The sequence below is a fragment of the Indicator indicator genome, chromosome 3 (assembly GCF_027791375.1).
Source record: "Indicator indicator isolate 239-I01 chromosome 3, UM_Iind_1.1, whole genome shotgun sequence".
Taxonomy (NCBI): Eukaryota; Metazoa; Chordata; class Aves; order Piciformes; family Indicatoridae; genus Indicator; species Indicator indicator.
The window spans coordinates 6,089,045-6,112,905 of NC_072012.1; the positions used below are offsets into that span (position 1 = coordinate 6,089,045).

General features: G+C 41.7%; 1 protein-coding gene across 2 annotated transcripts in view; it reads left to right on the forward strand.

Moving 5' to 3' along the window:
* The first annotated feature begins 16,664 nt into the window (after positions 1-16,664).
* The window catches only part of FAR2 (fatty acyl-CoA reductase 2), a 71,628-nt gene continuing 64,431 nt past the window's right edge, over positions 16,665-23,861 (forward strand). For both annotated transcript variants that reach the window (XM_054399633.1, XM_054399634.1), the window contains exon 1: positions 16,665-16,853. In XM_054399633.1, coding sequence (XP_054255608.1) covers positions 16,665-16,853 — 189 coding nt within the window. The remainder of the gene's footprint in view (positions 16,854-23,861) is intronic.

Sequence of the window (23,861 nt, forward strand, 5' to 3'; positions counted from 1 at the left end):
GCCTGCTGAACAGCCTGGCATGGCAGAGGTGCCTTCTACTTTGCAGGTCATCATTTGTCTTTTAGATCTTAGATAGGAGTTTTCATTTTTATTTCATTGTTTCTAAAGTCAAGGTCTTGAAAGTCTCCCTCTTTGGAGATTTTCAAGACCTGTCTGGATGCATTCCTGTGAGACCTGCACTAGATTATGTGGTTATATGGTCCTGCTCTCACAAAGGGGTTGGACTTGATGATCTCCAGAGGTCCCTGCCAACACCTAACATCCTGTGATCCTGTGATCTTATCAGTTCTTATAAATACTTGAGATGTGCCTTTATATAGATGCCTATCTATAAAGTATGCCTATAAATACTTAAAGGTTGCGTGTCAGCAGGATGGGCCCAGGCTTTTTTTCCAGTGGTGCCCAGTGACAGGACAAGAGGTAACAGACACAAATGTGAACGTGGGAAGTTCCATCTAAACTTCTTTACGTTGAGGGTGGTGGAGTACTGGATCAGGTTGCCCAGAGAGGTGGTGGAGTCTCCTTCTCTGGAGCAATTCCAAACCCACCTGGATGCCATCCTGTGTAGCCTGCTGTCTGAACTGAGTGCCCCTGTCTCATTTTCAGGATGTATTCCTGGGTCTGTAACTAACCTAAATTTAAATTATTCCAAAAATTAAACTGTGGGTTGACTTTTAAGAGGACTGTGTGGGATCCTTGGAAATAAGAATTTTTTTGTTTTGTCTTGTAGATCATAGTAGGATGAGAATCAGGCTGTGGGGGAAGTCAGCATTGTGAAATTTGTGGATCTTTTTCTTTACCAGATAATTAAGATCTTAACTCTTAGTCACTGAGACAAACAACAACAAAAAACATTAATAAACCCCCTTTATTCAGTGTAGGAGCATGTAAATTTTGAATGCAGAGCTTCTTAAGGACCAGAAGGTAATTTGATATTCAGGAAAACGTGTGTGCTAATTTGAACCGATTACAAGATTATTCAAGTGCTTTAAACTTAACCTTTTCTTGACTGTTTAGAACCAAATCATTGCTTAATTGCATCTTTCCATTCCCTCCTTGCGTTTCAGAGTGCAGGAGATGTATTAGGTGACATTAGCACAGCCTGACCATCCTTTTCTGATGCTGCACTTATGTTTTATTCAGTGCTGGGTCTTTTTGAACTTCTATAAATGTGCCTTGTCATTTCTCATCAGCCTGACTTCTAAATATTGGAGAAAGGGGGAAGAAAAAAAAATCTTTCCTGTATGTAGAAAAAGGGTAAAAATTTTTTTTTGCACCAGTGTATGCCAGCCAAGAGGCATTTTCTATTTACATTTTATTATCTCTTCCTTTTGGAGAAGCCAGCGTGTTTCAGAAGCTCTCTGCTGCCTCATTATTGAGAGCTGCTGATGTGCTGAACAAAGTTCCTTGATGCAGATTTCAGCCACTCCAGGGAATTCTCTTTTGAAGTTTCCTCTTCCTGCTCTTCTCCCTCTATCTGAAGAGGAAATATTTGTGTTTCTTGGAGTACTTAGGGGAGACAAATCTGCAGACTGTGATGCCTATCTTCCACAGAAACTGAATAAAGAGATTTAAAGAGTTGTGTTTTTCTTGGAGTTTGTGAGGAAATCTGATTTGGAAGGGTATTAATGTTTTGATCTTCTGCTTTGGCTTCTTCCACATATAATGATAATTTCCATTCTGAATCCACAGTGTGGTCTGTGGGCTCTTGAGTGACAGGAATAATTGTATGAGAAAACCACCACAAACAAACACAATGCCAAATGCCAAAACCCACCAAAACAAAAAAACAAACAGCAACCCAAACCAATCAACTCCAACAATACCAACATGTTAAAGACTTTTTGTTTACATAATGCATATGAAATTGCAATGCTGCAACAACTATTTTGGTCAGATCAATGTTTCTTACAGCACAGATAAGTCTTTCTTGCTGCTGTGCTCTGTGGCTTGTGAAATGGCAACTGCAATTTCAAAGAACTAAACACAACTCACAAAAAGAGGGGGAAAAAGGGCTCCTTGACACTGCATCATTAACTCTCATTCATTAACAGCCCCTGTGAATTGCCTTGCTTCTAATCATGACAATAATTAAATGCATATCTAGGTTATTTCTCTGGAGCATTTCAGAGGTCATCAGTTAGTATGTGTAAAACAGGGTGTAAAGAAATACACTAAATGCAATCAGCAGCATAAGGGAGGGATAAACATTGCTGTGCTGTGTTTGCTGTGCCTGCCCTCGCTTTATGACTGATTTACATACACAGATTCAGAAAAAATATTTCCTCTCTGGTACCTTCTGGGTGACTTGGTTGTGGTGATAGACCTGTTCTTTCTGGTACAACTGCACTTGGCATAGTTCCCATCCTGGAGGATTCAGGATGCAGCAGATCTGTCCTTTCTTCTGGAGGGATATATGTTACAGAATAGTCCATCCAGCTCTGTATTTTCAAGCAACATACAGACTTGCTTCACATTTGCTTTTCAGTTTTATTTCTCTTTTATGTTTATCCTAGTAGAAGAGGGAGAGATGTATTAGCTAGAAGAGTTGGAAATCCTTAAACTCCGTCTCATGAGGATCAGCAAAACTACCTCCTGAGAGTAACTAAGCTCTCAGAAATTAAGATACTATTTAGTATCAAGAGTGCCATCAGTTGAATTATGAAAGATTTTATGAAAATGCTCTCACTTTTAGAGGGATGAGGGATGCTCCTAGCCCACAGCTGGGTTTCAAGTAAGGGAAGAGCTGGTGAGAGGTAGAAAAGGTTTGATATATTCGTAAGAGCAAATAAGACCATGATGTCTGCCTTGTTGTTACCTCCTTAGAAACTGCCCCTTTAAATTTTTATCTTAAAATACTGTAGCATTGGCTTGTTGCATGGAAAAATCTCTTAGGGATTGGTATTGATTAAGTTTTCAGAGATGAGAAAGACTCAGTCCATTTCCTCTGAACCAGCTCCTGCTTGACAAAAGCCTCCCTCCTCTGCAAGCTTTGACTGGCACTCATGTTGCCAAATAGCCATAGAGTGCCAGTTGGCAGATTCTGTGAGAAGTGTAAGCTTTACCAGGTGCATGAGGAGACCCTTGTAAGTTGTTTTAAATTCCATTCAGCTATTAGTCTCTTCTTAGTCTTAAGGAAACCTTTTTTTGGAAGAGCTTGGTTTCCATATCATTAGCGTTGGAGATCACTGTGATACCACCCAAGAGGAATTTGGCTCAGTGCATTTAGAGATCACAGAGTTACTGTAAATTTTGAGGTGCTGTGTATAGTTCTGGGCATAGCATGGTGAGGTCTCTTGGGTTTGCGCAGTTGGTTTGTTGTGAGATGCAGGCCTAGTGGTAGGAGATGACTGGGAAGCCCTCTATAAACAGACTGACTCAGATACTAATCAGAGAGTCCTAAAATCTCTTCTTTTTGCTGCTCTCTTGCTTCTTCCAATTTTTAAAAGAAAAGCTACACGATACAGTCTCGTATTTCTTTTTCTGTTGGTAGCAGTTAGCACCCCAAATATGTTCACTGTCAGCTTACCCATGTTCAGTAGAAGTTCTTCCTCTTTGATCAAACACTGGATTACTCTGTTGAAAATCCTAGCAGCTACCTTGGAGTTGCCTGTTAATACATATTGCGTGTTTTCATGTGGTTAGTAAAAATTCTGCCTTAGCTGGGCTTCATCCTCTGTTAAAGTTTCCAGAGAAGGAGGCCCTCTTGCTCATCTGTCCACATCTGTGTTTGTTAAACCCAGCCACACTCTGAGGATGGCATTTTTTGTTGGAAGGGGCAGAGGCAAAGCCAATAGTCTTGCTGTGCAGCAGGAATCAGCTGTGCATTCTGCCTTCATGCTTCTCTTGTCTTGCTAGAAGCAGTAGATCAAGGACTGAAACACTTGTGAGTGCATCTCTGCAGGGAGAGGCAGACAAAGCAGGGGAAAAGTCTACCCTAAATGGTGAGGTGTGATGGAAGGCAGAAATGCCACTGAGTCTCTGAAGTGCCTTCTGGCTCACAGACTTATGTCTTAAGAACTATTATGCTTTATATTTTTATTTTAAAAAACATTATATACATAAAGTCTGAAGCTTTTTTGCTGTTATATTTCCTCACCCTCTCCTGGGAAAAAGGCAAGCCCTATATTGCTGTCTCCATTGCTTCCTCCCAGTGCTCCATGCACAGGTAGTGATGGCATGGCCTGCTAAGGTCTCCTGACAGTGGTTTATGTGCATTTGCAAAGGGTGAATGAGACGTTTGTGAGTTGATCACATTTGCACAAGAGTCACCACGTGGCAGCAACCTGCCAGCTGGAACAGCTGGAGCTTTGCAGCTGTGACTGTCTCGCTGTGCACCTTTACACCTTGCCTGTGCAAGGTCATTCTCTTAATGCCAAGGCCTCTGGCAGCAAATATGTCAGTGTAGCATGGTTGTGATCCACCCAGAATAGTCCCAGAATATCTCCAACAAAGCAGGGGATGCAGGGAATTGATGAAGAGGTGGGCACTGCTGCTGGTGTTCTGGCTTGCTGCAGAGTAAGCCAGCTAGCAGCATGCACTAAGCAAAAAATTCCCTATGGAATTCCTGCATCAAAATAAGCTTTGGCTGCATTTCTTCCCTGTTCCTGAAGGGCTTGATCCTGGTTTGTCTGCTGAGAATTAAACTTGACAAGAGAATTTGCATAGCAGAAGTCTGGATAGCTTCTGTCCTGTTTCTGATGGATTTTTGGGTGCTCTCAAATCCTCCAAGTGTGAAAAATGGAGTATTTTTTTAAATAGAAATAATTATAAAAATAATTTACTTTTTATTGGTAGTTAGCCTGACTTTTGACACAAGGATGAGGTAGATGTACAGGCAAAACTATAGTATTTCCATCAATAATACTTCCTGTTAGGTTTCAATATGAAAAGGAGACCTGATGATGTCTTGAATCTTTGGTTTTGAAAACACATCTTTATTTCTATATTCTATGGAATTGATAGTACAAGCTCCCACGTCCATCTGCTCATCCTTTTAAGAAGACTTCTCTTGGTGGGAAATACTCCAAGCATTTTTGTCTTTCAACCCCAGCAGAGTCAGGACTAGGGTTCTAGGCTGCACTTCTTAATAAAACCTGAATATAAAAATGTTCAGACTGCTGAGCATAGCTTTCTGTTGGAAAGAAAAATAATTACAGTTATTCAATTAACCTTAAATCTGAAGCCAAACACAGCAGGTAATTTTTTACACTCTGTTAGCTCTGATACCTAAAGTGTGAAATTCCATTTGAGCTTGCTGTCACAGGACTTCAAGGCTTCTCAGTATGGTCACCAGAGTTTTCTGTCAAGCAGCATGCACCACACTACTACATGATACTGGAGGGAGGAGGGGGCAGCTGCATCTCCTTGATGGCAAACGACAGGACCAGAGGAAATGGTTACAGGCTGCATTTGTATTTGTTTTGCACAAAAGCATGCATGCTGCTGTAAGGAAAAATTAATCCAATCTAGAAGTTCCTGTTCACAACAAAGACAGAGGCGTTTTGTAAAACTTTTTTCGAATAAAGGGAGGCTCCACAGTACAATTCTCTGTGGGCTCTCTCAAATTGCTGGAAGGCACAGCTTCCCTTCTTAGTTCCCTGACGCAAATTTCCCTCTCCCTTTCCCTCTTTGGCTGAGGTGCTCAGGATTTACAGCCTTCCCTGATACGCCTGCTACGTGTACCCCTTCACGTGTAACCACCCTGCATCACACATCTTGTGTTCATTTAAATTAAGTTCTTCACTTCTCTGGGTGGAGAAATTAATACTCAGTAGTCTATTAAGCCTGTGCTCTCTCCTAAAAGTTCAGAAGTTCAGGCTATGTTCAGACAACCTCCCACTGATTTACAGCAAGATCCCAGGTGAGGCGCCTAGAAGCCCTTTGCAATTTACATACACATATATAAGGTGAACTGTCTGGTTCTTCCTTTGTTATTTCAGCTTCCTCTTAGCCAATTCTTCCTTTGTGAAGGCACTACCTACTTTTAATCCCATTACTGCTGAATCTGCACAGGAGTACAAAGCAATGAGTCTTTGCTATATGCAGCTTCCGTTGGATATAGCTGTAGAAAATGTTGTAGGAACAGAAAGGCAACGGGGCTGAGACAGTCGCCCATTGATGACCCTTAAGGAGGCATTGCTGTGACCACACTCCTGGTGCTGCTCTGCTTCTTTTGGTGTGTTGCGCTTTTTGTAGGTTTTGTTATGAAAACATGAATGCAGTTCTGTTTGATTTCATTAAGACTTCGTGACAAGACAGCAGGATGGTGTGGTAGTTTTAGGCTATGCCTTTAAAATTTTTCACAGATCTTGAAGAGAAAGTAGCAAAATGTAAATAAATCACTATGGGGTGTGAAAAGGAAAATAATTATTATTTTAAACAATCCCATTGAAGAGGTATCTGCCATAACATTTGGTTTCCAAAACAATCTCTCTCCTTGCTTCCTCTGGTTGGGAAATACTGACTGGCTTTACTGACCTTGGCTGCATTGTTTTGACTGGTACTAACTTCTCTGCTTCTGTCTCTTGTCCCTTTTGTATAGGGGTTTAGGGAAGGAAGCAGGGAAGGGAGAAGCTGTTGCAGCTTCCCCTTGTCTTTGGCCAGGAGGGTCCTTGTGCTGTTCGTTAGTTGTAGATACCTGTAAATATTGTATATTTGTACATATTCATTACATTCCATTGTAGATTGTGGGTTTGCTTGTAAATATAGCTTTCATTTGCTTCCAACTGACTTGATCTGGCAAATTTAATGTTGGGGGAGGGGGGGAAATTTTCCAACCCACCACAGATGGAGACTACAGTGACAAAGGAGAGAGTTTTAAGACTGAAGGAGGAATCCCTCAGGAAGGCAATTTCTCTCCATCATTGCATGACAGATTTACTTATTGATCCAAGCAGAGCATTGTATGGTATCACTGCTGACTCAAAATCTTGAATGAAGACCATTCTTCTTTACGTGTTGACAGTGCCTTTGTGCAGAACATGGTTGCTGCAAACACATAAATATTTGCATTGCTCCCATCAAGCACTACTTTTTTTCTTTTCTTTTTTTTTATTTGTTACAGAAATAGCCAGCATTTAGATTCTTTTGGTTGTAGTTACCCAGTCTGTTTTGAGGTAACTATGGCATGGTTTTCTATCAGCATTGGAATGTGGAAACTTGGAGGAAGTAGAAGTCCTGATACTGCCCTTCACAGCAGCTGTGCTAGTTGGACTGTTCCAAAAGTGGGTCTTGAAAGAAACACCAAAACACTTCAGCCTGCTGTTATTCTCAAAATGTATGCTGGTCTTCTTAAACTGGATCAGTCATGGAATAACGGAGTCATTTAGTTTGAAAAAGACCTTTAAGATAATTGAGTCTAAGTGTTAATATAGCACTGCTGAGTCCACCACTAAATTGTGTCCTTAAGCACCCCATGTACACATCTTTTAAATATATCCAGGGATGATGACTCAACCACTTCTCTGGGCAACTTGTCAATACTTGGCAACTCTTGTGATGAAGAAATTTTTCCTAAAATCTAACCTGAATCTCCCCTGGTGCAACTCAAGTCTGTTTCTTCTTGTCCTATCACTTTTTTATTGGGAGAAGAGACCAACACCCACCTCACTACAACCTCCTTTCAGGGAGTTGTAGAGAGCAATAAAGTATCCTTGGTCTGAACTCTTTACCAGCTTCATTGTCCTCCTTTGGACATTCTTATAGTGAGGGGCTGAAAACTGGTGCAGCCTCAGCAGTGCAGAGTAGAGAGGGGACAATCACTTCTCCAGTCTTCTGGCCACACTATTTCTGATTCAGGTGTCTGAGAGAGGACTGCTAGTTGTAGAAATGCCAGTCAGAGCTAAAGAAGAACAAGGTGATAATGGCTGTGAAGAGTGAGCTAGTAGAAAGAGAAGGGGGAGGATGGCCTTCAGAAATGCTGTGACATAGGATGTCTGCATTTAATTATTCTGATGCAGGGCAAAATCTATCTTCTAGTCCTCACCTGTGCACAGCACCTAAACTTTGATCCTGCAACTTGATCAATGGCCTCTAAGGTAAAAACATGTGGGGACAGTGAGCACTGTCACTGGTCTGTCATACAGAAAGGAGCCTGCAGAAGTTGTACCTTTAAGTCTCTGAGAGCTGCTGTTCTCACCAGTGGGTTAACTAAATGGGAGTGAGGCAGAATACATCTGTATTTGAGCTGCTAGAACACCTGGGGTTTAAAATCCCATGTCACACGTATGTAGGTATGTTCTTAACAGAATTGCTCTGTCTGAACTCTGAAACACTTACGGGCTTGTTTTCATCAGTTTTAGGGGGAGTATAGTGAGACTGAGAGAAACTAGCAGGCCTCAATGAAAAATCAGGAGGCTGCTCTTGGATTTCATTGCACCAGGGACCCCTCTGCTTCATTCATTCTCTTCATTCTTAGTGGCAGTTGAACAATTCAGGCTACTTAGGAGAGTCAACCAATCTGTGAAGCCATCGAGATAATGCTTAAGCAATGACCGAATCTTGAAATCTAAGCTTTTTCCCTACATCTGGCGTTTGTTCTGCAGGCAAATCTCTAGCCTAGAAGCCACAGCTCTCAGTGGTTTCTGTAGGGTTGAGAGCTTCTGTCCACATGTCATGTAACATTCAGCAGCTTGTGGGATCTGGCTGGGCACTCTGCTCATTGTCTCTAGCCCTTTAATTATGCTGTCACACTGCACTGTCTCTTCAGATTTAACTGTCATGAATTGAAATGGATTGCAAAGCTGGTGTAATTTTTCAAGCATTGGTTTCTGGGAGCAATGAGTGTTTCTCCTTGCTTGTTGCTACTTGGGTATGCTGTTAAAGGAATCAAGTTGGTACTGTTGGCAAACAAAAAAAATTATTTGAAGTCTGTTATCTGCAGAAAAGTGATTTAACCTTCAGGCTGCTAGCAACAACATTTATATTTGGTGTAAATTGTTTTGGAGCAAAATATCTTTTGTGAAGAGGATTATCCTCAGGAGTTGGTTTGGCTGTAAATGTGCTCATCTTTGAATCACAAGATTTTTATTTCTCTGAGCTGTATTAGCATCTATAGTGCCTGTACAAGGGATGGATTATGACCTCCCTTTTCATTCTGCAGCTAAATGAGAGAAGGTTTATCTTCACCAGTTTGTTGTTGTTGTTCAGTTATTAAGGCTATTAAATAACTGTGGATGTTTTGCACACCATAAGAATCTTTTAACTTGTCCTTTGGTCAGCCATTTTAACATCCTTTTTGTTTTGTTTTCTGCCATCAGTAAAATCTCCCCTACCTTTTCCCAACTACCGTGTTGTACACAAATCAGTCTGCACCTCAGAGACCTTTGAAAAGGTATTATGCAATTTTGTAGATTCATAGAACGGTTTAAGTTGGAAGGGACCTTTAAGATCACCTGATTCCAATCCCCCTGCTGTGGGCAAGGACACCTTCCACTAGCCCAGGTTGCTCAAGGCCTCATCCAGCCTGGTTTTGAACACCTCCAAGGAGGATTCATCTACAACATCCCACAACACCTGCACAGTGTGGAACTCAGTGACACTAGGGCCACAGCATGCTCTTTTGTTTAAACATGTCCTGGGGCTAAAAAGAATCTTTGAAGTGTCTGAAGCTGAGCCTAGGGCTCAACAAGACCTTGACATCCATTTAAAGCATCTCAGCTGAGGGAGCCAAGCACAAGTAATGTAGCTGTACACATGACAGTTTCATTGCACAGTGATGGGTGATGTTCTGTGCCATGTTTCTAGTGCCAGCACATAAATGAAACCTATAGCTGCTTTTTGCACTTTTCTGTGTCTTTTGTGGAATGGAGTGTTCTGTTACTCTGAGAACCAGAAGGTTGGAAAGCTGCTGGGAAGTTAGACTTTGCTCCATAGGAGGTGGTCTGCAGGTGTGGAACTTTTAACAGTATTCCTGCCTCTTTATCCATGTCCACACTCTCCTTGGATTTGCTTCAAAACATAGAGTTGTTGTAGATGCATTAGCCCTGGAGGGGAACCTGCTTGGTGTTCAAGTATCCACCAAAGTGAAGGGATCAGGTTGTTCCTGCTACAGTCATTGTTGTGGGATTATTTGCTTGCTCATGATTAACTAACAAGAAATCACACACAAATGCTTTGGTGTACAGAAGGCAGATGTTAGAAAGAATTGCTTTTGTGCATGGTGATTACATAGTTTGAGAAGTCCCTGTCACATGTCTGGAGGGAGGGAGTGGTAGAAAAAGAAAATAATTATATGAAGATAAATTGTTCTGACATCCACAGTGTTCAGTCCATTTTAAACTCATAAAATAATTAATAGACCGAGGAAGCAAACTGATGAGATTGAAATAGTCTGTGACCACTTTGTATTGCTGCTGCTGCTGCTGCCCTCATCTGTCCAAGTTCTCTGAAGTGACAAAGGAATATTTTTCTTAGTGTGTGCTAAGTTAATTAGGACTCCTCCAGAATCCTAAGTAAAGAAAAGATTCTTATGTATGATTAGGTATTTGTACCCAGGATTAAAAACTTACATTCAGTGGCCAAAACCTAGTTTGTCTTAAAGGACTCTTGCTGTCTGTAGCTTTGTTTCCAAAAAAGTGTTCCTTGTCATTAATTGTGATATTAGTTGAAGCTGGTTCATCACATTTACTGTGATGTCTAAAAGACTCATCTGACTAATACCCCCTTTTTGTTTTTCAGAGGTTACACCCCCGTGTAAAGTTGTGGAAATGCACTAGAAAGGAGAAAACGTATGAAACTCAGACTGAGGAGAAAGAGATGCCAGAAAGAACAGTTGTGAATCTAGATTTAGGGGCTTCCTTTTCTCATGCACAAAACTGATTTTTGTTGTTGCTGTGCTGTTGAGTTGGAAAGGTAAATTCCTCAACAGACAAGCTTCTGAAATGTCCACTGTGCGAGTTGAGGAAGGCACAGAAATCTTGGCACTGGACCAAACAATAGTGAAATATGAATATGTTCCAGTCTCTACCTGTCTTTCATGGCTAGGGCTCAGTTGTGCCATCTCACTTTAACACCCTGCTGCCACAGACCCACTCTGGGCAGCAGAGGCACATTTAGATAGAGATATCCATTTAGATTCTGATAGACATTTCCTTTCCCATTGCTCTGGCTTTGGTAGGTGTCTGACTCTCGGCATTACGCTGTTGTAATCTGAATGCAGATTTAGCATCATTGAAATACGCGGGGATGAAGACAATATATAAGGGTTTTTTTGTTAAGTATCAGCTCATTCTATCTCCTCTTGCTGGGGGAAAGGTGTCCTTTACTCTTCTGTTTGCAATATGAGGGCTTTGTTTCACAGGAGGAAGCTCCTGGGCTGGTAGGATTCCTACCTTTCACTTTGCTTGTCCTTTGGCATATGCCCCTGGCACAAGATTGTGGCTTTGTATGTAATGCAGCAGTGTGGATTGTCCTTTATGTCTGATCCAGAGGAGACTGTTACAGGCATCAGTACGAGATGCAGCTTGCGTACTTGTGTCTGCAGAGATGCTCAGTGTGATTCCTGGCTGACTGTCCAAAGGTGTTATTTTCACACTACTCTTGGAGATGAGTCACCGTAAGAGAAATGCATACTGCTGCAAAGATGCTGTGTTCAGTAATTCAGATGGCACCAGTGATTGCTTTCCTGCTCTCATTAGTGCCTAAACCATCAGTGTAGCCTGTAATTACTCACTCAAATTGGGATTCAAGAAGCCCTTATATGGGTTCTTCTCCACCATTCAGTGGCTTTCTCATCTTCGGTCAGTTCTGGAAGAGACAGGAACCTCAGGCTCTCAAACAGTCTTTAGCCTTCACTTTAATAAGGGTCAGCTCACTTCAGCTGCTGACCATGGTTCAGACTTTGAATAGTTTTCTTTTATCGAAGACTTAATCCCTTGCAGCTTAATTGACTGGGGAATAGTTTAATGCTCATTATTGGCTGTTTATTCCTTAAATTGAAAGCAAAGTAAAAGATTCTGCAGGAAACTTTTTTTTTCTTCATTTGACTGAGTGCCAAAATTAAAAAAAAAAAAATGCATACAGTTCCTTGGGTTCTGAAGCAAATGGTCAGGTCAGCAGGTTTTACTTGGATCACAACCTTTGACCTTAGAAATCCTCTTGTTCCTTAAAATCTTCATAACTTCTGCCCTCCTTTCTTTCTGAATGCCAAGCAAAATCAATTGAAACAGAGAAGAATAAATTCTGTTATAAAATCAGACTCTTAAAAATATAAAAGTTACAGCAGCCTATATTCCCTAAGTTAAAAGGAAAAGGTGTTGGCATCCTGAATAGAAACTGGAATCCACTTTTGAATTAGGAACCTGGTAAAAGCCTCTTTAAATTTGCCTGTACAGTGGGGATTCAGGTATCTGTCTGAACATAGTAGATTGTAGCACGGTGGCTTTTGTATTGTTGATTTCAAAGCTTCCATTTGTTTGTGCACATTCAACAGGTACACAGATCTTCTTTGCTGATAAATTAGCATGGCTTTAGGTGGGTGCAAGGTTATTGTCTTATAAAGCTAACTCAGGAAAAGAGAAAAAAGAAATGCTGCAAGGACATGCAAATCTGATCCCAGAATAAGCAAAGCAAAACAAAAATCTGATTCCTTATGGCTCTTTCTTGTGGATGAGGCCCTGAGCAACCTGATCCAACTCTGAAAGTGGCCCTACAAGCTGCCTGAGGTGGGCTACTTCAGTATAGAAAACAGAAAGAATGTGGTTTTCTTTCCTTTTAACACTTATAAGGGTAAGTCAGTAACCACGAGGAAGAGTAGATTGCTTTAGAAATTCAGCTTTCTGTGGCTGTCTCTGGTGTTTCAGTTGTCATCATATCGGAGTGGTTTGAAAGATGCAGTTGTTCTGACTTTTTGGAGTCAAACATTCACAATGGTCTCAAAACTGCATGGGGAAGAACTGTCAGTTATGCCTGCAGTTCTTGCCAGAAATAAGGAAACCCATCTGCACAGCTCATTTTAGGGCTATTTTAGATTTATCTGATTTTATTTTATTTTTTTCTGTGTTCTGGTAGGCATCCAACGTCTGGCCAAAACAAATGAAGCCCCGTTTGGATAACTCAAACACAGAACCCAACTGAAACACCATAATAATTTGATGTTGACATTCAGAAGTCTTAGCAGTTGCTTTTGCAGTAGTCTGCAGCTGTAATGCAGAGCACTAATGTTCAGTGATGTAGGTTGGGTCTGTTCCCTGACCGCTGGAGAAGAGTGGTTCCTGTTAAACACTGCTAATATCCCAAGTCTGTGGCATAAAGTACTTTATAGATGTGGACTATTAGGTGAGGTTAGGTAGATAGGATCTTCTGAATACAAGTTCAAAGTAGGTATCCAGCGGCTGGTAATGGTCTTATACTTCATATTTTGTTTCCTTATGTTCAGTATCGTTTGTATGGCCTCTAGAGGCTAAGAACTCTCAATTTTTCTGCCTTTCAGGACATATATTGTACCAAATTCTTTTTTCATCTTCATCTGGCTAAAATAATACCTACTTTTGAACTCCTATCCGCTTTCACACACTTTTGGGTTCTGCAAGTCCCTGTTTTCCAAATATCACTCAGCTTTTCCAAACCTGAAGGAGAAGTGATATTTTATACTAAATAATTATCTAATAGTTTAACCTGTTTGGCTAACTTCCCAAGTGGCCAGCTCCTTGATAAAAAGCAGGTTTTTAATAGGCCTAGATGAGCTTGTTAGGGTCATTTAAATAGTGATCTAGGCCATATCTGAAAGTAGGCTAATACCCGAATTCACTGAGCCAGAATACCCACAGCTATTAAATTGTAAAATAATGTCCTTCAGAAGTTATGTGCTTGACCCACTTTATAAATTGCATGGCACACCAAATGATTTGTTTCAGATAAAGGAGTTTGGGGATTTTCATTTGTTTGATGTACTGCAGTTCCAGGCAGCACTGGGAAAGAAGAACCATGTTTTGTTGGGCTTGAGTCTCTCGTTTATGTGTCTGTGCTGTAGCCTGTTACAAACATGCATTGAGACTGTGGAATAGGCTGCCCAGAGAGGTTGTGGATGGCTCCTCCCTGGAGATGTTCAAGGACAGGTTGGATGAGTCCTTGAGCAGCTGAGTCTAGTTGAGAGGTGTCCCTGCCCATTTCAGGGAGGCTGGAGTAGATGAGCTCCAGGGTCCTTTCAAATCTAAGCCATTCTGTGTTTCTATGATTCACTGTTTCCATGCAGCAGTGCAGTGATTGTGAAAACTGGCAGAGTTAGGAATGAAAAGTCAGGTATGGGTAGATGCATCAGCTACAGATCCAGATAATGACAGCACATCAACACAGACTGTGGATCACTTTTTACTGCTGTGAGTAGTAACACCTTGGGGATCACAGCTAAGCACGTTCCTGAGTGTTGCAATGACCATCATACACCTTGTAACGTGTAGGGGTTGTAAAGGTTGATCTCTCTTGACCACTGTTGTAGAGTAGCATTTGCCCTTGCTACCCCCCCCCCCCCCAACAATTGGAAATTCACCCCCAGAATGGAGGTTACCTCCAGAATAAATCACCAGACTAGCTCAGAAAGTTTGGAAGCAAAATCAAAGCTGTATTTACAAAATGTGAACTAAATATGAAATTATATGAGGTGATAAGACATGTACAAAATACATGTACATATATTTACTGCTCAACAACCACAGAAGCTCCTGCTTGGAAAGATTCACAGCTCTCTGGGCAGCCCAGAGAGAGACTGCTTCGCCTCCCTGCCCTTCCTCCCTTCGCTGTGCCTCACTGACACAATAAAAGTCAGTTCAGCCAGCAGAAGGTCAAAAGAGAGATAAAGCAGCCAAGCCGAAGCACCAGCCAGAGCAAAGGCGAGAAAGAACTATCTGTTCTTTCAGATATATAGGAAATTAGAGAGCCAATGACATGAAATAATTTTATCACTATTTACTTTGCTTAGCCTATTAGAAAAGTTCTTCCAGCCCTTCACCTGAATTCCCTGGAAGGATCTAATTCTTATTTTCAATTTAAGCATAGCTTATAACTGTAACAACCACATAGCTGATGGTCAATTTTCTGGGATAAGATACCTCCCTAGATCTTGAGGAATGCCTGGGCTGTAGAACAGGATTTATTTCTCTCATGGTCCTGTGTGGTGAAGGGAATTCTACCTACTGTTGCATGTAGCCAGGGTTCTCCCAGTATGTAAAGCCCTTTGTTATTGTTCATTTGTGTTGGTCCAAGCCAAGGCTTGCAGGTTTTGCTTCTAAGCTAGGCTACTTCACTGTCCCTGAGTGGTTTACTAAGTTTCAGAAACACAAAAGTTGGTGAGAACCTGGAACCTTGGAAGACTGCAAAAATACTTTGAAGTATTTGCATTTTGTTAGTATGTAGTTGGCTCGTGTCATGTAGAGAAACTTGAAATGGCCAACAATATTTCTGAAGCTTCTGCAGGAGGAAGAGAAGTTTTTCTGGGCTTCCTGAAGATCTTTGTCCTGTTTTTTGAGTTCTTGATTGACAGTGGTCAACCATTCCTGTTTCAGATTTGGTAGTGTGGTGGTTCATTTGCTTTTGAACTGAGCTAGCCTGGTTATTGTCAGTGTGAGAGGGATTTTTCTTAACCCACCACAGGTAGGCTTTTCCCAAAACATTTATTTATGTTTTTCATGAGCCTTTCCCTTGCAATATTAGTGGTTTGTGCACACTGTGATCTGTGGCACTTCAAAGATAGGAATCCTTTTTTTCCATCTGTTAGTCTGATAAAGAGAGAGGCAATTCTAAGAGGAGTCAGTCAAGCCTTGTTTGTCATTCAATCAACTTAGAGTTTGAATCGGGATGGCTGGGACCATGTAGACCTGAAACTATTGTATCTAATTAAAATACTTAACTGGGACACTTCATGTGGGAGCCTAGGCATGTCAGTCCCCTTATACAGTCAATAGATCTCCAAAGGGAAATTCAAACAAACTCTCCAGAGAAAGCATATGACATCTGTGCTCCTTAAACTGGATGAAATTTGGCCTTAACAGACCATAATGGGTGGTTATTTACACACAGGAGCGTGGCATTGCTGTCTTGCAGAGCAATGTCATTGCACTGTGTCTTACATGAAGAAGAGCTTTCTTCATGGTTTTATTTCAAGAAAAGACAGAGCACATTCCTGATTAATGGCTGGCAAGAAATGCAGCAGCTCAACACAGTGGAATTAAAATGGAAACGACAGCATTTGTATCTGTAGTGCTCATGAGGAGATCTGTTGATCTGTTGCTACTTTGTCTTGTAAGGATAGCTGCATATCTTTATGGTGGCCACTTCACAGTGGGCAAGGTAAACACTGTTCAGCACTGCAATGAGCATCTACTGTCAGGAGTCTTGGACAGCACAAGCTGTGTTCTGAGCTGTGGCAGTTGGGTATAGCTGTGGTATAATACGGAGGATAAAACTGATCTTGATTTCTTAAGATTCTCAGGTCAACCTTTTTTAATTTGTGTGGTGCATTTTCATACTAAAGGGTTTTTTTTAAACCGTTTTAAAAATCACCATCACCAGCAGCTAATGTGAGCTGCCATAGCTAACTAGGAAAGGTTATCTCAGACTGTAGGTCCCAAATAACTGTACTGTGTCTTGATTCAAAAGGCCTTAAAGCTTTTTTTCTTTCTTGCATCTTCTCAGGTACCTGCCATAGGAAGTTAAAGGAAGGACAGAACATGTCTTCAGTCTCAGCTTTTTACAATGGCAAGACCATACTTATCACAGGAGCTACGGGGTTCATGGGCAAAGTGCTGGTGGAAAAGCTTCTGCGCTCCAGCCCTGAAGTGAAAGCAGTTTATATACTTGTCAGGCCAAAGGCTGGGCAATCAATGCAAGAAAGAGTGGCCAACATGTTGAAATGCAAGGTAAGTTTTCTGAATTTTGTTCTAGAGTCTAATCTGAAAGCCATTTAGCTGTGTGAAGCAAAGGACTTCTCTTACGCTGAGTTCATGAAGGACAAGCTGCCATCTCTTGCTGTAACTGTTGTGTGGTTTTGTTGTGCCTAAACTGAACAAACAGATTGTAGACGAATGAGCCTGTAGCTGCCTGATCTCTTATCTTTTTGCATGAAGGGCACTATTTGCTTCCACATACTCTTTTCCTTCTCCTGCTTTCAAAACTGGATGTTTGAGCAGTAGCATTCAAAGCTGAAGCAGCGTGAGTCCCACCCTGCTGCTTGCCGTTGTTTGGGGCATTAATTTCCTAAGGCAAAGCCTAGTGGCAGTGTGTCGTGGGCTGTGCATTTCTGAAGTCAGTAGGGCAGCTGCTATCTTCTCCATTCCAGTTTAACCTTAATTATGAAGTGGTAAAACACTGCTGCATTTGGAGAGGGTGTTTCCAAAGCTGCTGGCACCAAAACATGAAGGCTAAGACAGACCTGTGAGCTGAAGAGCAGACCTGCATGACTTCCACTCTCGTGGCAGGCTTGTGGCTTGTTTCTGAGCTTTCAGCTTGCAGCTCCGGTGAGGAAGTCCAGATCTCTAGTGTCAAGAAGGATGTCAAAGCCCTTTGCTCCATTTCATGTAAAGGTTTGTAAGGAAGGACTACTAAACCAGTTTCTAGAGTTGACTTGTCCTGAGGACCTCAAGGTCATGAACTTGTGCAGCCTCCTCCAGCTATGATAAGTAACAGAGTTCAAGCTAATGCTTACTGCTGTTGTAAATTTGTACACAGCTGATGTGAAGTGAGGGGAAGGGACAGATCTGTCCCTAGTAGGCAAGGAATTACTTGGGATTAATCTGAAAAATGTCAACATATCTTTAGAGTATTGATCTAAATCTCTGAACATGACTTGACTGGAAAAGTACTCGTCTTTCAGCTAGAGTTAGAGGTTAAAAAGGTCTAGAAATAACTTACTCAGAGACAAGTAGGTCTGGGAGAAGGCATGCATTTTTCTTCCTAATGTTCTGAAGCATCAAGCTAAAAAAGTCTTAATTATGTCCAACAACAGAGTTTGATTGTTATTTTTGGGTGTGTTTTCAACAGAGTAAGCTATTGACATGTTCAGGAAAATTTATGAGTGATATAAAAGGAAACCACCACATTGATTTTTGCAGGTCTGTCAAGTGCAAAGTTTTTCATTATTTTTCCTTTTAATGAACAGTTTTCAGTTGTTTCTACAACTTTCCTCAGTGAAGACCACGGGTAATGGTTTTCAGAATCAAACAACAAAACCCCAAATGTGATGTATTTGCATGGGGTTTTGCCCCCCCCTTTTTTTGTACTACTAAGAAAATGGCAAACCTTGCTATTTTTCAGGACTTCTTTAAGCCTTGTTTGCATTTGATGTATAAATATTACTGGGCTATGTCTTCAGCTGGCCATCACAGCTTCGTGGTGCACTGGGTGAGGTTCCCTGATTGCTGTCATAATGTTGCAGCTGATCGAGATGTACCCTTTTTTTTCCCTAGCCTGTGTCAGCAGTTTTAGACATGCCAACAGCAAATAGGACTTGATAACCTCTCCTTGAACCTTTGACAGACTGCTTCAAGGTGTTTCAGATGAACACAATGAGGAGGAAAGTCTCTAAATTATGTTGCTGCAGCCTTGAGAAGAATAAAAACTCTGGGGGTATGCTCAGAACTTGTCAGAGCCTCTCCAGGAAGAAGAGGCTCTTTTGCAAGCTGTTCTTTTTAAGTAAAACAAAAATCCTTTCCGAAGGTAGGAGCTCAGCTCAGCAAAGGCAAAGTGAAAATGATGACAGCCTCTGTTTTTCTAGAAGTGAAACTGTTAATTCCAGTCACTGAATGTGCTGCCAGATGATGAGGGCAAGAAAGGTCGTAGTTAACGTTTTTGCAGATTCTTTCCAGTTAAGTTTGTCCTGAGCCTTTAGTCAGTCACCATCCTGGGGCTACACTTTCATTTACAGTTGTGGTTTTCCTTCTCCAGTTTGGAAAGCCCCTGAGCTAAGTGACAAATGAAAATGCAGGAAAATCTTATTCAAAGTCTTCAGGCAACATTTGTGTTTGACATTCCTGACCATGATCTCTGATGAGCAATGCATATATTTAGTAAGCACAGAAAACTCAGAATTAAATCCGTTCTCTTCCTTATCTGTATATAGATAGTTTCTAATCTCTACTGCATAGGCATTCTTCCCTCCCTCCCCCCCTCCAATTGTTGGACATAATGCAATACAGTATTTGTGTCTAGGTTTAGGAGAAAATACTTTGTTTCTGCCTTTATATTCTACCTTATCTAATCTTATTTTCTGACCAATCACACATTCACTTTGAAAGTATTTTTTTCTTCTTTTACATTATGTTTTGACTCAATACTATCCTCTGGAATTCCTTAGTTTCACATTCAGAAGGGAAGTAACCCAGGGACCAGAGGAAGAGAGCAAAACAGGTTTCCAGCTTTGAAGTGTTCAGAACAAACAGGTAAAAATAGTATTTGGGATGAAATAAAATGAAAGCCGAGAAGAAAGCTGGCAGGAATTAGTTGCATTGCTTAATGCTTAGGTTCTCCAGATAAGATCCTCCAGGGACTCCTGATTCTTGGTAGTACTTAACAATGTTTTGAAAGAAGTTGCTTATCATTTTCAATCTCTCTTCATATATCTCCATGAGATTTTTGTGGTTTCAATCATTTTGCCTGCAGGCATGTAAACTTTGAGGTGTTACATTTGTGAACTGCATCCAGTTCTGGTGCCCCCAGCATAAGAGGGACATGAAAATGCTGGAGGGGGTCCATGAAGAGGGGCAGAAAGCTGGAGCACCTCCTCTATGGGGACAGGCTGAGAGAGTTGGGACTGTTCAGCCTGGAGAAGAGGAGGCTCTAGGGAGACCTTACAGGAGCCTTCCAGTACCTGAAAGGAGCTACAGGAGAGCTGTGGAGGGATGTTTTACAAGGGCTTGGAGTGACAGGATAAGGGGCAGTGGCTTTGAGCTTGAGGAGGGCAGATTTAGGCTGGAGATTAGGAAGAAATTCTTTACTGTGAGGATGGTGAAACTCTGGAATAGGCTGCCCAGGGAAGTTGTGGATGCCTCATCCATGGTGGTGATCAAGGCAGGTTGGATGAGGCCTTGAGTAAGGTGGTCTAGTGGGAGGTGTCCCTGCCCATGGCAGGGGTTGGAACTGGATGATCTTTAAGGTCCCTTCCAACCCAGACCATTCTATAAGGGATTGAACTATCTTGTTCACAGTGTGTACATGCATATATGCTGGAAGATGACTCCTGTTAAATGAAAAAGCAGTTGCAAGTCACAAAAGGGTGATGAGATGGGGCAAAATACCTTAGTTTGTGTTTTTGAAATGTTTCTTATCTGGAATTTTTACAATTCTGCATCCAACATGAAGAGTAAAATAAAAAAAAAATTGTTCATGAATTGGAATTCTTCCACTGTATTCTGGAGTAGCTGAACAGATGGCATTGAAATGTACTATAATGCTGGTTTTCTTCAGATCTTGTACAATTAGTTTTACATGAGGGTGCATTATTGCGTTAATATGAAGTGCGTAATGAACAGATACTCAATTAGCTCAGCATCAGCCCCAAAATGAGTGTATGCATTGAGAAATGTATGGCACAGGGTGACCTTGCCTGACTATGCCAGGAGGTGTTCTGTTTTTCAGCAGTGAGTCCCAAAGGGAATCAAGCTATTACCCTGAACTTAATGAAATGCCGTGTCTGCATGACACAGGGCACAGCTGCTACACACAAAAACGTGCTTGCTTCACTCTGGATGTGCCCATGGATCACAAGGCAAAGTTTTTAAGGCCAGGCTGGATGTGGCTCTGAGCAACCTGATGTAGTGGGAGGTGTCCCTGCCCATGGCAGTGGGGTTGGAACTAGATGATCCTTGAGGTCCCTTCCAACCCTAACAATTCTATGATTCTATTTGCTCATTAGTTGTTGGGAGAAGTATATTTATCAGAGGTAGGGAATGGTTTCAAGAAGTACTTTCTTCTTGTGTGGTTCCTCTGTGCAGAAATAGGCAGGAATTCTAGGAGGACTTGTCTCAGATTCCCTGGAGGGTGGTTCCTGGGCTCACAGTGAGTCACTGGTTGTAGCTTGTACGTTCTCCTGGGAGAGCAGAGCTTTTTCCATGCCCCTGCATGCAGCGTGCCAAGGCTGCTTGCTGCTTCCAGGCTGTTTCTCAGATTTGTTTGCTCAGTGCTCCTAAGTAGAAAGATCAGTCAAAGTTGAGAGTAGAAAGAGGTCTTGTTAATGTTTCTGATAATTCAGAGAGAAAATGGGAAGGCTGTGAGGCTAATGAAAATGGGGAACAGATACTGCTGGGTGTGACCAGAAATAATTTAAGTAAGTTTTACGTATCATCCAACCACAGTTAACAACTCTTACAGTTACAGTGGGCAGAGCTTCTCTTCCCTGCAAAGCTTTGGAACTACACACAATGATGGGGCTGGCCCCTGGAAACAGTAGAAGTCCAGTGTTACCAGACCCCTTTGCTTCTTCAATATTTCCTTGTCAAGTGTGCAATGCTTATCAAGAGTCACTCAGCAAGACCCTCCGCTAGCTGTATCAATTTCACCAAATCATGCCAGATTTCTCTTTTTCTACCTGCCTTGACTATCCCTTTCTCCACTCCCTCACTCATGCATCTTTCTCATCACCATAAACACCATACCATACAGCACCACTCCCTATGGAACAGCATCTCCTAAATCTGTTGTGACTACTGCAGTGCTGAATGGATCACTACCTGGATCAGATCAATGAGGGTTTTTTTGGTTAATGGAACAAGATCCTGTTGCTCAGCAAGAGATCCAGAAACTGCAAACTGAGCTGAAGATGTTTTCTGTTTTATTATTTTTCAGATTTGCCTCACTTTTGTCAGTAGATTCTCAGAAACCACTCTGGTATTTGTGTACCAAAGAAACAAATCTGTCTTTTTAGCAAGAACTTTTTTCTTCCTTGACCCCATGACTTGTAAACCATGTGGTAGAGAGGAGCTAAATCTTGAGGGTGGTAACATAACTGATGTGAATGCAGGCCCGGATCTTGAACCGTTCTGTTCCTCTCTCCTAAGCTAATACCATCTGTTTCCCTGTTCCATCTAACTTGTTTCTCTTCTCCAATTTGTCTTTCTGTTTGAAGAAGGCTGGTAAAGTTTTGCTTTCTATGTCAGGAGCTAATAGCCTACTTCCTGCAGTACAAGGAGGGGCCAACAGGACAGCTGGTGTTTCCAGCAAGATAACATTTCACACTGCACAAAAAAGAAGCAACTATTAGCCCTGAGCTTCAGACTCACTTGCATGTCCTTGGTGACACTTTCTGCTGTTGGGTGTTTGCAGTCATTCTGCTGCTGCTGCTGCTCCTTGGCTCAAGGCTCTGTTGGAACACAGGCAAAGTGCAAGGCATTGCCTTTTCTGGGTGCTGCACCGAAGCTGCAGACTTGTATGGTGACAGCTCCTCCTCATTTGATGGACATCCAAACCATGCCTTGATTCAGGGTATAGAATCTTAGTCATCAACTAAGTTGGAAGACCTGGAAGCCATATCTATTCTTTCGCCCGTTCTGCATGCAAAGCCATGCCTACCAGGAGGCTGGTGGAGAAGCTGAGCAGCACAAAGGCCTATCTTAATTATCAATAAACACTGGCAGAACTTGGTTTCCTGCACCTCTTTGCTCCTTGGCACTTGCACAGCTGTCAGCACAGGCTGCTGCAGAAGTGCTGTGAGTGCAGCTAGGTGGAAAAGTTTTAATGCATACTCAGATGTCAGAGGAGAAACCATAATAAGAGGAAGGGGGAAAGAAATTGTTGAAATTATCTCCTCTGTTGCATCATTCAGACAAACTTAGGCCACAGTCTGCTAAGGAAGAAAAATGTCTTTGTGTGAGTGAGACAATTCCCAGAGAACATCAGCTCGTCTCACAGTGTCACAGCCACAGTGCACTCTGGCACTGCAGTACACCTGGGGTGCTGCACATTCACCTGGAATTTCTCCCCATGCTGCGTTAAGGCAGTCAAGAGTGCACTCAGAGTTATGGCTCTAAAAAAATCCTAAATCCTCTTTGTTTTGTGTGGTTTGTTACACTTACACGTGACGAATGGCAGCGTTAGAAAGAACTATAGCTATGCTTTTATGTAAACAGTGTATTTATTTGCTAAAAAGATGTCGGTGTGCCTAGTGAGCCTGATTCATCTTGGTGACCTTTCACAGACAGATCCCCTTTGAGATACTTTAATTTGCTTAAATTGCATGTTTGAAGATGTGTGGCTGTGTCCATACTCCTTCCCTCAGAAACACAAAATTATTCTGTAGGATTCTGTGTATATACAAACTGTAGGGAAGTATCTACCTACTGCTCCCAAAAGATCAGCCCTCCTTTTTTTCAGTGAAGCTGGAGAGAAAATGTGGTGACAGGATTGTGATGCAGATTGGGCATCCCAGGGCAGAGAGGAAGCAGCAATAAGTTGGTGATATTGCTGAAGAAAGGACTAACATTTTGGCTATGAGAAGTTAAAATCAACATCAAGGAGACATACCAGCTAAGTTGAGAGATTGCAGAGAGAGAAAGAAGCAGATCAGGAACAGCAGAATAAGGGGAGAAGCTTATGACATAGTGCTGATACCAGTGGAAAGTTTAGTAATGGAGGGAAACCAGTGCAGATATGCAAGATAGAATGACTAATAAAAGGCTGCAGTGATAAGAAAACTTAGGAAGGGATCCTGAAGAAACAATCAGAAGAAAAAAGAGAAGACAGCAGGTCTGCACAGGCTACTGGAGATAATATTTGTTTTAAAAAAGACTTCGTAAAAAAGCATCATAGTGTGAGGAGAGCATTATCGTTGGTAAAAGGGCAAGGATCTGGAAGAGAATGGAGTTGAGGAGGTAGATGGAGGGGAAAAAAGCAATGGAGGACTAGAAAAGGATGTTGGTAGGCATGAGGAAGAAGAAGAA